Source organism: Heteronotia binoei, chromosome 1, assembly GCF_032191835.1.
Source record: "Heteronotia binoei isolate CCM8104 ecotype False Entrance Well chromosome 1, APGP_CSIRO_Hbin_v1, whole genome shotgun sequence".
Taxonomy (NCBI): Eukaryota; Metazoa; Chordata; class Lepidosauria; order Squamata; family Gekkonidae; genus Heteronotia; species Heteronotia binoei.
In genome coordinates this window covers 74727751-74743955 of record NC_083223.1, presented here as the reverse complement: position 1 = coordinate 74743955, position 16205 = coordinate 74727751, and the positions used below count along the sequence as shown (strand labels likewise).

Below are 16205 nucleotides of genomic sequence, written 5' to 3'. Positions count from 1 at the left end.
CCCAACTGGGGATTGGCAACTCCAGATATTGACTATATGTAGGCTTATGCAATTAGCCAGTGGCTGTCCTGTTTATGACCGGGGTGGGGGGGGCAGGGTCTACATTTTGAGTTTTCACTTCAGGGTTGTTTGGTTTTGATAAGCCTGTTTTAATATAGCAAATGGTGGGCTGGCACAAGATGTATTATTTATTCCAGATATGGTAGGCTAATGAGTCTAGCAGGCAAACTGCTGTGGTTTGTTTGCAGTATGTTCACAACACTTGAAAATCTGTTTGCTTAAGAGTTCTTGGAAATTAGCTAAGAAAAAAAGCTTCGTTTATGAAGCTTCTGAAATGAAAAGAGAAATACAAGCTTGTGCTACAGTGTTCTCTTAGAATGATTTAGTTCTAGCTAAACTTGTTCACAGCCTTGTATTTTAGTAGCAACTATAGTTTCTGTAGTAGTAAAAGGGCAAGAGCCAACAAGCATAGGAAAAATACTTAGCTGCAGTTACAGTGTGTGGCTCAGTGTGGTGGAAACAGTAGAGCTAGAAATGGAATTTTTGAAAGATCCAAATGTATATGAAGTTAGGTGTTTTTAAAATGCCCCATATGGGATTTTTGGATGTTAGTATTCTGTGACAGAGATGAAATATAATGGTATCCTATGCGTGATGGAGTGTTACCGACTCCTGTAGTGACCTGACACCTTCACAATGCCAGTAGTGTGTCTTGAATATTTCAGTCATATTACAGATGAAGGAATAATTCATAACGCTGGTGCCACCTGTGAATTCTATTATTTCTGTATCTATATTTTAAAATAATTATTCAGGTGTTTTGTCCAAAATAAATGCTCAGGTAGCTTATAGTAGTGATAAAAAACCCACTATTGTTCTATAATTTAGAACAACTACAACAATATGCAGAATTTAAAAGATACTGGAAGTGTCAAAGCAGCTGTACCAGTACCATAATAGAATGAAAGCTAACTTGTTGGCCTCAAAAGTCATTTGTAAGAGGAAACCTTTTTTAGCCATTCTTACTTTAAAAAAATCCTGTGAGGTGGCATACTTAGTCAAATTCCAAAGAGTTGGAACCACAACTGTGAAGGCTCCGCTCCTTGTACTTGTCAATGTTACCTATGAAGGTAGGTATTTTAGAGCTGAACATCATCAAATGAGCTGTCCACACAGGATTTATGATATAATCCAAAGCATAGGCAAGCTTTTACAAATAAATTAAAACTGATGGGCTTAGAAGGCCATTTTTGCTTCTGTCCTGTGATGTATCTCACTTTTCATTGGAACACTAATGGCAAGGGGGAGAGGGTGGCTCAGCAGTAGAGCATCTGCTTTGCATTCAGAAGGTCCCTGGTTTAATCCCCTCATCTCCATTTAAATATAAAGGACCGAGTAGCCAATGATAAGAAATCTTTGCCTGAGACTCTGTAGTGCCTCTGCCTCTAAGAAGAGACAATACAGAAAACAAATGTATGAGGTGGCTTCATATTTGTAAAAGTGGGGATGTTTGGCCTGTAAAAATGTGGGACTTGTTACACACACTTCTTACTTCAAAGGTTCTTGTAGGTTTTCATGAGAATAATTACTTGTGTACATAGATAAAATTCAGAACCCATGTCATTGGGACATGGCTTCTTGGAGAGCCAGTTTGGTGTAGTGGTTAAGTGTGCGGACTCTTATCTGGGAGAACCGGGCTTCATGGAGTGGTGTAGTGGTGTGCGGACTCTTATCTGGGAGAACCGGGTTTGATTCCCCACTCCTCCACTTGCACCTGCTGGAATGGCCTTGGGTCAGCCATAGCTCTGGCAGAGGTTGTCCTTGAAAGGGCAGCTGCTGTGAGAGCCCTCTCCAGCCCCACCCACCTCACAGGGTGTCTGTTGTGGGGGAGGAAGGGAAAGGAGATTGTGAGCCGCTCTGAGACTCTTCGGAGTGGAGGGCGGGATATAAATCCAATATCTTCTTCTTCTTCTTCTTAGAAGCTCAGTTAGACAGAGATCTCAGAAAAAAGTTTTCATTCAATATATTATTATTCTGTAGGGTTTCATTTATTATTCACAATACGTTTTCTGAGTTGCAGTGCAGCACACATGAAAATCCTGTTTTCCATCTTGGTAGGAAAGTTGTCTCGTCAGCAGTTCCCAGATGTTTTGAGGCCAGCATTTTCCACAGTCTTTGTGGTTTGCTTGGAAGCCCAGAGTACTGTTTCATTCAACAAAAACACAGTACACTTAATACTACAGGAGTTCTGGTCCCCACAATCCACATTTTAAAGTAATTTACACAGATTGCACTCGATTGGAAATAAATTACTTTCTTATGCTATCCAGTTATGTATTATAGTTTAGTTGATAATTGTTTCAGTTGTACTAATATTCTTGCAATGCTTCTGGTACATATTGTTATCTGTAGCCCCTCCAGAGTTAATTGTTGAAAGTGTAGCGTGTTATACAGATAGTTTAATATTGAAGTCATGATATGACAGATGCTTAAATTAAAATAGCCAACATAAAGTGGCCTGTGTATTTATATTACATTAAAATGTGGAAAGAAAAGTCTTTTATTATGCGACATCTGTACATTCTATCACATTGGTTTTTCCAGATTTTTTCCACTTGGGTTGCATTCATATTCCTTATTTGAATGAAAAAAAAAACATCTTGAGAGCAAAAGCTTTACAACAGAATTTTTAAAAAATAGTTTGTTGCTTTTGAAGTCGTCCTTTCAGTCTTCCAGAAAAACTGTTCTCCTGGGGTTAATTTTCATGCTAAAAACTTCATTTAATTCAATGAATTCAATAGGATTCTCCTAATATAAATCAGGCAGAATCTTTCAGCTTTATCCGGGTGAATTGACTGCTGTGAATTTGTTATATACTCAGAAAGGGTATACAAATTCACAGCAGTCAATTCACCTGGATAAACTGAAAGATTCTGCCTGATTTATATTAGGGGAATTATATTGAATTCATATAACTTTACCATAAAGCTTCATTTTTAAATCTCTGTTTGTAAAACCAGGACTGATTTATAGCATTTTGTAGGGTCAGGGTAGAAAACAGGGAAGTAAGAACCTATGGGATTCCAAAATGTATTCCAATGCCAAGTATATATTTTGGTTCTAAAGTCCAATCAGTTTTCAAAGTATTGGGCTGTACTGTGCCATTAGGGTTACCAACCCTGAGCTTGGGAAATTCATGGAAATTTGGGGGTACAGCCTGGGGAGGAGGAGTTTGGGGGGGAGAGAGAGCTGAGCAGGGATGTGACGCTATAGAATCTAGCTTGGAAGGTTCCATTTTATCCAGGGGAACTGATCTCTGTAGTCTGGACATCAGCTGTAATTCTGGGAGAACCCCAGCCCCCACCTGGAGGTTGGCAACCTGCCCAGCTAAGAGTGATGTGTTTTGTTTATTGAAAGCAAAAGAGCCTTGCATTGATCAAACATGCTACCCTTAACTGTAAGATACAGCCTTTTATCTCCAGGCTTAATCTAATTTTTCTGAACTTTCTGCATAATTCACAGTCAAGTTTTATACTCAAAGCTATTCAGTAAACAAGTAAGGTCTATGAACTGAATCACATGGAACTTAAGTTTCAGAGTGCCAAAATAATTTACAAATTATCTGTAGCTCAGAAGAGCCTAGAATTTGCAGCAGTCATTAGTAATTTATGAAGTAGATATCAGGGCTATAGTTCACTGAGAGTTACTAGATTTTAACATCCCTGTTTTTATAACAGATCCTTTTCAAAGTCAAGAAATCATTTAAATTCGATGTGGACATAATAAGCTATATTATATATGTAAACGCAGCATATGCAAAAGTACTCTTCAAAATTTAGGTATTGAATATTTGTCTTCCAAAATAGTCAGTGTAACTTATAGGTACTGGCTTTGTTGCCAAGTGTTTTGATTCTATTTCATGACCATTTAATTTGTTCTAGTTTAAGTCAGTATTTATTGCTTGCATTCTAACCCACAGCACTTCTTGTATTTCTTCTTTTCTTGCAGAGCGCGGCTCTCCTCGTGACTTAGTCACTAGAGACATAACTGATACTACCATTGGAGTATCATGGACGGCAGCGCCAGGAGCAGTTCATCATTACAGAATTGTATGGAAATCGCTTTATGGTGATGAGTCTGGAGAGAAAACAGTTCCTGGAAATGTCATAAATACTGTGCTGGAAAACCTACAGCCTGAGACTAAGTATAAGATTTCAGTCCTGGCTTCATATAGAAGTGGAGAAGGAGCTCCTCTAGAGGGACAAGCAACAACTGAAGGTAGGTATCACACTGCCCTTTGTCTTCTCTTTCCTTACCTTAAATCAGTGAGGAACTGCAGGCTTGTGACCCAAAAATTGGAAGTAATCTTAGAAGCATGAATAGAGGGAATGACACATCCCCATCCAAAATTAAGGTGAAGACAGTTGTTCATTTGTACTCTCACCAATGAAAATATTGTTAAAATTCCACACTCTGGAACTGGTTGCCAGTCTCCAGTTGGCACCTGGAGGTCTCCTATTACAATTGATCTCTTGTCAATCAAGATCAGTTTCCCTGAAGAAAATGGCTGCTTTGGAGGGTGGACTCTATGGTATTATACCATACTGAGGTCACCCCCTTCCCCAAACTCCACCCTCTCTAGGCTCCACTCTCGAAATCTCCAAGTATTTCCCAAACCAGAGCTGGCAACCCTAAAGTAGGGCGAGCCATGTTGTTTGCTGCACTTGGGGGAGAAATAGGGTTGCCACACTTCAAGTAGGAGCAAAGAAACCTGTAACTGACTGTGATCAATTAATTATAAATACCACTGCAATCAGACCAGCCTAGTAGGACCTCGAGATCTCTTGGAATTGCAACCAATTTCTAGACTACAGAGCTCAGTTCCCCTGAAGAAAATGACAACTTTGAAGGCATCACCGCTGAGCTCCCTGTCCTGCTCCTGCAACTTACCTTCCCAGGCTCCAGGAATTTTCCAAGCCAGAGTTAACTATAAAAGGACATCCTTCAAAAGTTGAAAAAAAATATGATGTAAGCTGTGTTGTTGCCCAGCTCAGCTTTCAGAAAAGCAGTGAAGTATAAAATTTGAGCTCTGGAAAATCTGCTCACATGGATTTTCATTTCAAACCTAAGAGAAGAAAAAGAATGATGGAAGATAATTGAACCAGTGAATTGATGACGGTTTTAAATTAATCTGTAACTAGTCATGCTATTTAGCTCAGCCTTGACAGAAAAGGTCTTTACTATCACAATGGAGTTCCCTTAGATTTTTTATTAAGTTTGATGTGATCTGGAATCTTTGTATCTGTTACAGGCAGAGTTCGGTGGGGATAATGGTTTTGGCAGGCAGAACTCTTCCCTTGTTCACCTGGGCTGTTCTTAAATTTCTGGTAGCAGAAATTTTGATTCTGTTGCTTCCATTCATTACATGCCAGAAGCCAAGGGTTGATTTGGAAAGTTCAAATTTGTGCCAGCTTAACTCCATGACTTTAATGTTTGTTGGTGCAGTCAAAGAGGTTGACTGGCCTAGCAGCAATGGATAATTAACAGCCACCTGTTATGGCTTCTTTGATTGTGCTGAGAAAACCAGGAATCAGAGCTCTGTGTGGGATAAAAAGAATGGTTTCAAAGATATGGAGAAACAGAAGCCTTGTGTGAACCTGAACTTGCTTATTAAAAATGTTGCTAGAGCTGTTGTTGCAGCATGTTTGGGTGGATAACGACATTATGATACCAAGAAAGGTTGTCTTTCCAGAATCAAAGACAAATATGGAAGAAAATGTGGACTTTAAAGCTTTTGGATATTTAGGAATATAGGAAAAAATACTGCTTTTGAAAAGATATTTACCAAAATTCACATGGGGTGGTTTTTATCTTCAGCAAATATAACTTGGGAAGAAAATTTGAGGTACAAAAACCTAGGGGTACTTCCCGTAAAAATATCAATCATTCTAAACATTTTCTTTGAAGAAGAAAATCAAGTTATCTCTTTGCCAGCCTACAAAAATTAACATATTTTGTGTTATATTTCTGTACATATTTGTATGAAAAATTAAATTTTGGAAAAAAATAGCTTCTTTTTATTTTACACCTAAAAGTGTCACCAAGTTCTAGAGCTGTGAGAGTGGATCAAGAAACAGAGACTACAATGAGAGTTACTTGGCAACCTGCACCTGGAAAAGTTGTCAGCTATCGTGTTGTTTACCGTCCTCGGAGGGGAGGAAGACAACTGTTCACAAAGGTGCCACCTACCTCCACCACTGCAACACTGAAACGTCTGCAGCCCCTGACAACTTATGACATTACTGTCATTCCAATGTACAAAAGTGGTGAAGGAAGCCACAGGCAGGGGGAAGGAACAACAGGTATGTATTTATCTACAATGGAATACTACAGGGGCTGTAGAATATAGTTCTGTAGCATATCTGAGAATTAGCTAGGCTATCAAAGACCATATATATTTCATTTAAAATATTTCTTGTTTATTATTTTAGATACCTCTTAAATTGTGCCTCCTCTTGCTGTATATGGGCTGTATTCACCCAGCTTCACGGCAGATCTGGCCATAGCAGATGTGGTGTAAGCCACCTGACATCTGCAAGCCATCTAAGCCAGCATCTGCAGAAACTATACTGATCCCCATATGTTATTTATATCCCGTCCTGAGTCCATTAAGGGAGGATGGGATATAAGTTTGATAAAAATAAATAAATAAATCCCTGGCTAGTTCTAATGACAGAACAGGGGAATTAGTGAAATAGCCCAAACTAGAGATTGTCATAGGATATTGGCACAAATCCCATGCAGTTCTGTTCCTCCCTTCCCCCACCCCCCCCCCAAGTACTGATCCTGCATATCTCATTTAGCACTAAATCTCAGGAACAGCAATATGGGAAGTACTTGGCTTTCTGTAATTTCTGCTGTTTTACATGGAATAAGTGATATTCGAGAGTTGGTTGTGGTCAGAAGACAGACTTTGTGTGATCTGTCTGTCTCTTTATTTTATTCGGTGTTAGTTTTTCTGGAGAGGTTTGTACAAAGATGTCACCCTTAAACCCACCTCACTGCATGCTCACTCTGTGACTGACCATTCAGATTGTTGCTGAGCAGTAGCCATGGAATGGGAGGTCCGAGGGCATCCTTTTCTGTTTGTCTTTCATGCATGTACATATGCATGTATCCAAAGCTCTGGCTACTTTTTGTCAGCTGTGCAATCTCATTGCCAAGTTCTGCAGCCCCTCTCAGCCTCATTTGCATTGCCTCTCTTCCTTGTAATACATGGGGGAGTGCAAAGCACCATGCAGATCTACATGAGAGTAGTCCTATTGTCTTCAGTACATTTACTCTTGTGTCAATTACGGGGTGCTCTCAAACAGCAACTCTTTTTCTGCTATCACAGTTTGCATGGGGGAAAGTGGGATGGGGAGTAGTGTTGCCGGCCTATCCATGCTCCCTGCCAATATGGGAACCTAACTAGGGACTATTTCCACAGTTTTCTAAAGAAACATGGGGGTTGGGGGGTTGGAGGGGGATTGTTGCTCAAAAACAACTCTCTTGGGGACTCCTGATCAGGAGTCATTTTGCAGAAAAATAGGTGGTGGGGCTCATCCAGGGATTGTTATGCAGCTGCACCTACTGTTCAGTGGAGAAGATCGGTAGGTGGGGAGGAAGAGGGGGAACCCTCAGAAAGGTTCAGGAACTGTGCTCCTGTGAGCTCTTGCTGAATTCAAGGCCTGCTCCTGATACTGACAGAGTGTTGGATGAAGAAAGGCACAAGCAGTGATTGACAACCCAGGGGCAATGATTCACTTATGTGCACATTGCTACCTGATTTAAAAGGGGTGGGTGGGTTTTGGACAGGAAGGTTCACATTTCCCAACCAGCTTGAGCTCACAACAGGGAAGTTCAGACATCCAGAAAGGCAGGGTGAAAGTGCTGACATCTGTAAAGACTGGGCTTTCCCCAGAGCCTAATAACTCTGATTTGAAGGTGGGTCAAAATGGGGTGCCAGCGACTGGGGAATGGGAGGCAGACATCACTGTCTGATTGTGCAATTTAAATCTGGAAGGGAACAGCAACAACATTGGATCAAAGTGTTTGCAGCCTTAATTTCAAGATTCAACAGTGGTTAATCTCAGAAATGTTTTCATTTCTGGGCTCCATCATGGAATGTGTAACTGAATAATAGTAAACAGAGTACTTCTGAACATATGCCCTGATAATCAAAACTAGCCCATACTCATGTGAGGTTAAGGGCCCAGTCTTTTAGTCTGATAGAAGTGTGCTGTGGTGGTTACAAAGCTGAGCAACTCTTAATTTCAGAAATTCTGTTGCAGGAATAATAGTTTGATAGGATGTTGAAATTATGATTTGGTTTTAGTTGTTTGTGAAATGGTTTACATTATCTTCTTCCTGGGCATCCAAAATATAAGCTGCTAAATATGACCATGGCACTTAGAGAGCATCTCTGTTTGGGGAGTGAAAACAACGCATGTTCCTGTTTCATTCTGACCGATTTTGCATTTAGCGTTTGCTACCGTTTATCTGCGGAGCGATTCTTTCCAGATCATTTTTGCGGATTTCGCACCAGGGTCTCTTTTGCAAGGTCGCTTTGCATGCAGCCCCGCACCAAACTGTTTTCTCATTAGCATCAGATTGGCATCAAAGTCATGTCAATCAAATTTGAGTCCCCCCCCTTTTTTTTAAGCGCATGTGTGGTTGCGTTATTGCATAACAACATAACAAAAGTAACGTGAATGGGGTCTCTCCCCCCCTTTTTTCGCCGGCTAACTGCATCATGTGTGATGTTTGTGCTTTACTATTGGCTCTAGCATCCTGTGCCGGGTTTTTGAAAGACGAACCCACCCACTCCCCCACAGCCATTTCTATTGCGATATCCACATTCACGATGGAGAATCCTGAGATCGAAAGTGTGGCATGCCTTTATTCCATGATGGAGGTGCTGGTTTTTTGCCTACACGCAGCAAGGCAACCCAGTCTGCTTAAGAGCATATGAAAGCTTACATTCTGAATAAAACTTAATTGGTCTTAAAGCTGCACTCGTCTAGCGCTTTGTTCTATTGCTTCAGACCAACATGGCTGCCCACTTGGATCAACACTTATGTATGATAACGTGTTGCATTTAATGGATGGAGGAATTTCGCCACTGTGAAATATCGTAGTAATGCAATCAAATAAAAAATTTTGCCACTGTGAAATATCGTAGTAACGCAATCAAATACAAAATTTCGCCACTGTGAAATATCGTAGTAACGCAATCAAATAAAAAAGGGCGGGCACATGTCGGAAGTCTTATGTGAATGCACTGCTCGGTTCTAAGGCTGATGCAGGAGAGAAGGGACAAGATTCCCCCCCACACACAAGGCTGCCAGCATAAGAATGGCATTCGTGATTAAAGGTGTTAATGTCTGCCACTTGATTCTATTGCTTCAGAACTACATGGCTGCCCACTTGGATCAACCCTTATGTATGATAAAATGGATGGCGGAATTCCGCTGCTTTGAAATATCAACGCAATCAAGTAAAAGTGCTAAAAAAAAGGATGGGCACATGTTGGCTGATGATTTGCGTGTGACGTCAAAGGGGAGGCAGTGTGAGGACTAACCGGCAATGTAGGGTAACGCCCCCAAAAGCAGTCACTGCGAAATGGGATGATTTTCCCACTGCGAGTTCTGCGGATTGGATCCGCAGGTTTTCAGAAACTCCGCAAAAATGAGCATCCAGATACCGTGCGGTGGAAATGGTTAAGCCGCGGATCAGAAGGAGGATGCAGAGTAACATGTGTGAAATTCAGCAAATGCCCCAGAGAAAAATGGGATGCTACCTCGAGTTAAATGTTAGTGCGAAATCGGTCTCTGTATAATAATCCTTGGCTTTTGTTTGTCAGGATTTAGTTAAAAACAAACTGGACTACATTCAAACCAGAAACAAAAGTTGGCTCAGGAGGGGACATAGTGTTTACTAAACTAATAGCATATTATTCCAGTGTTCTGTAATGTACAGGGCTGCTACTTGGTTTCCAGTTGTATTGACTATCCCTAACATGTTCTAAATAGTTCCCTGATGCTTTAGAGAGCAGTTATTTGTTCCTTTTTACCCATCAATTATTGTCAGCAGATATGTACTAAAATTCTTCAGAAACCTGAATTCTATAAAGTATTTGTGTTCTCTGGGAGGGAGGGCATTCTCAGCTTTAATGCTAATTTACCATCTTTGTCTGAGTCAACACTTTTTAAGCTTGTGAACATAATTTTCCATATTTCCATAATTGCCTGTCAATGGGTAGAGTCCCTGGGGAAAGGAACAGGTGCGATCCTGACTGCACCCCTTGACTTCCTGCCATATAAATAAATAGCAATGTTATTTTCTATGTGGAAGTGTGTGCTGCCTTAGGGAACAACATTGCTGTTCTGCTCTACCAGACATGATATTGTGGCCACCTCTCATGACAAAAATCCCAAGAGAAGTACAAATATAGTGGTTAAGCATAGATACACTGCACTCTTCAGAAGTATTTTCAATATTTAAGTCTTTCTTTCACTTATATGCCTGTTTGATGAAGGGCATTTTGTTAATAATACAGTTTTTAAAGAATTAAACATGAAACAGGAGTTGTCAATTTGTACTGAATGTTTGATTTTTTGAATGTATTGTTTGTCTGTTGCAGCTTCTCCCTTTAAGCCTCCAAGAAATCTGAAGACATCTGATTCTACAATGTCAAGCTTTAGAGTAACCTGGGAGCCAGCCCCTGGGGAAGTGAAGGGGTACAAAGTAACTTTCCATCCTACTGGAGATGAGAGACGCCTTGGAGAATTAATGGTTGGGCCATATGACAACACAATAGTTTTGGAGGAGCTCAGGTATTGATGATCTTTTATTTGGGAATTGCAGACAAACCAAAACATATGTCCCATGTTCAAGAGAGTCTACCAACTGATTGTTTTCAATTTGCATTCGTACCTGCCTTGGTTAAAAGTAAAAGGTCTGGCTAGAAAAATTCTCAATACATAAGACAGGGTCCTGAAGGGCTTCATTTTGTCCCTCTGCCGTTTAACATCTACATGAAATCACTGGGAGAGACTATAAAGGGATCTTTGGTAAGGTGGACCACAAGCCCAGCTCTCTGTCCCCCCACCTTCAGATGTGAAACGGGGGGCAATTCAAGACAGGTTTTTTTTTCCAGTAATGGCACCTTACCTATGGAGCCCTTGAGGTTAGCCTGGTCTTTATCTTGCTTTCTTTAACACATCAGGCCAAAACATTTGATCACCCAGGCCTTTATTTTAATATTATTGTAATCTGGAAATTGTTGTTATTTTAAGATGTCAGTAGTCTGTTTTATGGTCTATATTTTATTTTGAGTTGGGTTTCTAGCCTGGATTTTAAATAATATTGCTTAATGTCACATTTTTAGTATTATTTTGTAAGCAACCTCAGGCAGGTTGCTGGAGAGGCAGCATAAAGAAATTCTAAAGAAATAAATACAGGAGCTTACACAAAGCTTATAAAATGTGTGACAAAATGAACCGTCTAGTTTAATCTGATTGAATTTATATATACATTTTAATCATTCAGGGCAGGCACTACCTATAAAGTAAATGTTTTTGGAGTATTTGAAGGTGGTGAAAGTATGCCATTGATTGGACAAGAAATGACTACCCTTTCGGATTCTACAGTAATTCCATTTTTATCTAGAGGTAAATATCATTTTTATAAGGGAGGTTAATAAGCCTTTAAGACTGTTTCTTAACTGGACATTTTATATTTGTTTCTATGTTTATGCAGTTGATAAAGTGAACTGTTAAAGCACAACTACCAGATAGTTATTAACTTGCAAGTAGCATTGCTTAATAGAAGAGTTTGTTTTTCCTGAAGACTATCCCTTGGCCTTAAAAATTTCCACTTCCTGTTAGCATTCATTTTTCATTAATTACCATATCTTTTTTTCCCAGTAGGCCTTTTCCATAATTCATTTTTTTTACTATTTCACACTGTTTACAAGCCATGCAGACCTATGAGTTGGTCTTGACAAACACCTTGTGGCATTTACAAGCTGAGCTGTTGTATTCTGAGTACTTTTGATTCCCATGATCCACTGTACAGAGTAAATAAAGAACCTGTACAATTATTCTGCCACTGTTACCATTTTCGCACACAGCTTACCACGCAGTCACAATCCTGTTCCCTCCGCAGAGTCTGTCGGATTTCCCACCATCTGCGCCGGAGCTACAGGAAGTGCCGCAGCTTTTGCATAGCAAACGTAAACTGGGTTTTAGTAACTGTTTTAACTAATGTATTAATCGGTTTGGGTTAATTTAATGTTTTGTTAAATGTATTGTTGTTTTGCTGTTGTTAGCCACCCTGAGCCTGCGTGGCGGGGGAGGGCGGGATATAAATAAAATTTTACTTTACTTACTTTACTTACTATGCAAAAGCTGCGGCACTTCCTGTAACTTCGGCGCAGATGGTGGGAAATCCGACCAGACGCTGCGGAGGGAACAGGATTGTGACTGCGTGGTGAGCTGTGTGCAAAAACAGTCTGTGTTTTTCTACAGATGTGAAAATTCTTCAATAATAAAAAAATTAAACCATTTTTTCACTTTTGAAATATATAATCTTTATTTTTAAAAAAATAGAGGTTATACTAGAAATTTAAGTTGTTGCAAATGTTTTACCACATACCTATGCTTGCTAGATCCAAGAATGAGAACAAAAAGCATTGTGATATGAATTCAAAGTGCACCTTAGGTATACCTAAGTATTTTGTTGATTCATTTAAACTGTATGCCATATCACAAATGCTTTTGAAAATCTCCTGCCTTATATATAAACGGTTCCTGAGAGTTTCCAAGCCTGGAGCGGGGGAGTCAGAGGTATTGCAGTGGGAAAGATAAGACAAGAAAACGTTATTGGACAAACAGTGTATACTCTTTACATGAAGCATTAAGAAATCAGAGAGTGAGCATACGCTGCTCTGGATCCATCTCCCTGGCTTTTCATGTGTCATGGAAGGTGCTTTAACACAAGCCCAAAGTTCACATGGATGCCCAGTTCTCTGATTGCAACCTTAGGCAATTCTATGATTGAGGGTCATGTGTTTAGAAGTGAATGGTGACAAAGATGTTTATTATGTAACTCTGTTTAAGGTTTCTATGTTCATTACATGTGTAACTCTCTATCACTGGAGCTTAAAAATGCTTAACGTGGGTTACATTTCCATTATTTCTGTAGTTATTTTTTAAAGATGTAGTCTGCCTGCTAGGATTTCCAGTTTTGGAAGCAGAACTATAAAAAGACTCTGAAAGAGTGGATGGCATCCACTATGCCATACATGAAACCTTTTACACTGAGACAGGGACTGTTTCCACACTGATGTTTTATTCTCCCTTGGCTTCTTTACTACAACCCTGTTTTCAGGAGCATCCATGTGGCATCATCCTTTGATCATCCCAGGGCTTTTTTTGTAGCAGGAACTCCTTTCCTTATTAGGCTTCACCCCCCTGATGTAGCCAATCCTCCAAGAGTTTACAGGACTCTTCGTACAGGGTCTGCTGTAAGGTCTTGGAAGATTGGCCACATCAGGGGTGTGTGGATCCAAAGGAGTTACTGCTACAAAAGCCCTGGTTCATCCTATTTCTATGTTTTCCCTCATTTGCTGTGATCTTTCCAAAACCTTGTTTGATATGAACTTTTGGAAAAGCCTGAAGTCAAAGATAATTTGTACATGCATTTTTTCAGGTTTCTACCACATTGGCATGATTTCATAGAATATTAGAGTTGGAAGGGACCCCCAGGGTCATCTAGTCCAACCCCCTGCACAATTCAGGAACTTCACAAATACCCCCCCCCCACATGCACATACATCCTTAGTGACCACTGCTCCATGCCCTGAAGATGGCAAAAACCTCCAGGATCCCTTGCTGACTGATTCCAAAGTGGCAAGCAGCATTTCCCATGAGAATTAAGCTCTGATGCAACCTTTCCTGCCCTCCTTCTCATGATCTGCCTAATTCACAGAATCAGCATTGCTGTCAGATGACCATTTAGCCTCTGTTTAAAAAACCTCCAAGGAAGGAGAGCCCACCACCTTCCAAGGAAGGCTGTTCCACTGAGGAACCGCTCTAATTGTCAGAAAGATCTTTGTAATGTTTATCTGGAAGCTCTTTTGATTTAGTTTCAGCCTGTTAGTTCTGGTCCAACTTTCTGGGGCAACAGAAAGAATTCTGCATCATCCTCTATATGACAGCCTTTCAAGTCCTTTCCAGCTTCCTTCAACCTTTCCTCATAGGACTTGGTCTCCAGACCCCTCACCATCATGCCCTCCTCCAGACATGTTCCAGCTTGTCTATATTTTTCTTAAATTGTGGAGAAAATTTGCTGACTGACCCCAAAGTGGCAATTAGCATTTCCCTGGGCGTGTAAGTAATCTATATTCCATACCACCATTCCATACCACCACTGGAAGGCTTTTTCAGGCCTTTAAAAATGTAACAGCTGGATTGCTTCTATAGCATTTTAATTATGTATTGCAACAATGTATGAGTCCTGGTTGTACATATTTCCTTATAACTCTGCAACCTCAAGGGCTACTTTTTTAAAAACCCAGAAACTAATACATTGGTACCATAGACTGCTATTGTAAGGTCACAGAGCTATAGTAATATAACTATTACCACCACCACCCTTTTATATAAAGTCTTCCAATGATAGAGGCAAATGCAGACGGCTGAGGTGAGGAAAAAGCTGGGAAAACTTCCATGTGGATGCAGTAACAAGAGCTACATGGAGAATCATCTCTGACCATGTGGAAGCAGTCCTAGATCTAAAGACCCTGCATAGTGTTTTATTTGCAGGCCATGGTTTTTCTGCCTCCTGCAAACCCCATTGTAGACTATTAAAGGTGCTGCTGTGGCATGTAATATATCATGGGATACTACAGGGGGCAAATGGAATTGATGTAGAAACACTTTCTTGTTATGCATATTGCTGCCTAGGTCCTGGCCAGTATAGCTGCATAAACAAATCCTCCTTCATAATTTATAATTGTGATGACTGAAGATTAGATTTGTGTTTTCTGTGCAGAAGAGAATCATGCTTTTAAAATCCTCAGGTACCTGGAATAGTTCTGTTAAGGAATCTACAGTACTGGATCTATATTTCAACTGTGATGAGTGTTCCTGATTTTACTCTATGAGATTTCTTCCATTTAAAGACCAGAAGCTATGATGACATGAAGCCGGAAAATTTTGCAACTGATAACATGATCTCCAGAAGAAAAAGGACGAGTGCATTGCATTGAAATGACCAATGAAAGGATCATTTAAAACTTATGTCTTTTTTCTTTGTATAAATGTAATGTGAATTCCAGCATGTGGAAAGAAAAATGATTCCTGTTTTTATTCTACAGTCAGGGGGTTCCCAAATTGATATGCTTTTTTCCCTTAAACATTTAAAACTTTGTATAAATGTCTGTATTTGTCACTTCTCATTCTAGTGTTTTGTGTGTCTTTGTGTACCTTATTTATGTTGTTCTCTTTGTCTTGTAGTTGTAAATGTGCAAATTTCTGCACCATCTAAATTAATTGACTGTATTCCAGTTGAAATGTAATATTATCATTTATGTTAATGCATTAAGACTGCTAATTTCTAGAGATTCTACTAGTCTCCATCAGAGTTTTTAGTACGTTTAAATATTTTTATTTTGAACTTTCCAAGATATACATAATGAAGTAATCATTGGCTATGTAATTTGAATTTATTTGTTCACAAATTTTGTTACAAATATTATTCTCATAGTATTTACATTCAAGCTAGCTGAAGCCATTTTAGAAGGATTACTTTGAACCAAGGGATGAGATAAAGGGATGTGCACCTTTATGTATTATTGTTAGTTCTGTGTCAGGAAATATAAAAGAACTGCATTAGGTCAGACCCTGCATTACTTACAGGAAATAGTGGACAGGAGCTGTTTTGATGCAACTAACATATTTTTATTCTGGTTGGTGTGCCAGGTCTAGAATGTATAACCAGAGCGGAAGCAGACATTGTGTTGCTGGTGGATGGCTCGTGGAGTATTGGTCGACCAAATTTTAGAACAGTCCGCAGCTTCATTAGTCGAATTGTTGAAGTATTTGATATTGGTCCTGACAAAGTGCAGATTGGTAAGTTTGAAAGTACTAGAATATATG

At 39.7% G+C, this 16205-nt stretch overlaps 1 protein-coding gene across 3 annotated transcripts in view; it reads left to right on the top strand.

Annotated features, from left to right (window-relative positions):
• Positions 1-16205, top strand: part of COL12A1 (collagen type XII alpha 1 chain) — a 180234-nt gene that overhangs the window by 53452 nt on the left and 110577 nt on the right. For 2 of the 3 annotated variants that reach the window (XM_060236191.1, XM_060236199.1), the window contains exons 13-17: positions 4009-4278; positions 6096-6362; positions 10685-10877; positions 11593-11714; positions 16029-16178. In XM_060236191.1, coding sequence (XP_060092174.1) covers positions 4009-4278; positions 6096-6362; positions 10685-10877; positions 11593-11714; positions 16029-16178 — 1002 coding nt within the window. The remainder of the gene's footprint in view (positions 1-4008; positions 4279-6095; positions 6363-10684; positions 10878-11592; positions 11715-16028; positions 16179-16205) is intronic. The other variant, XM_060236209.1, reaches the window with a different exon arrangement.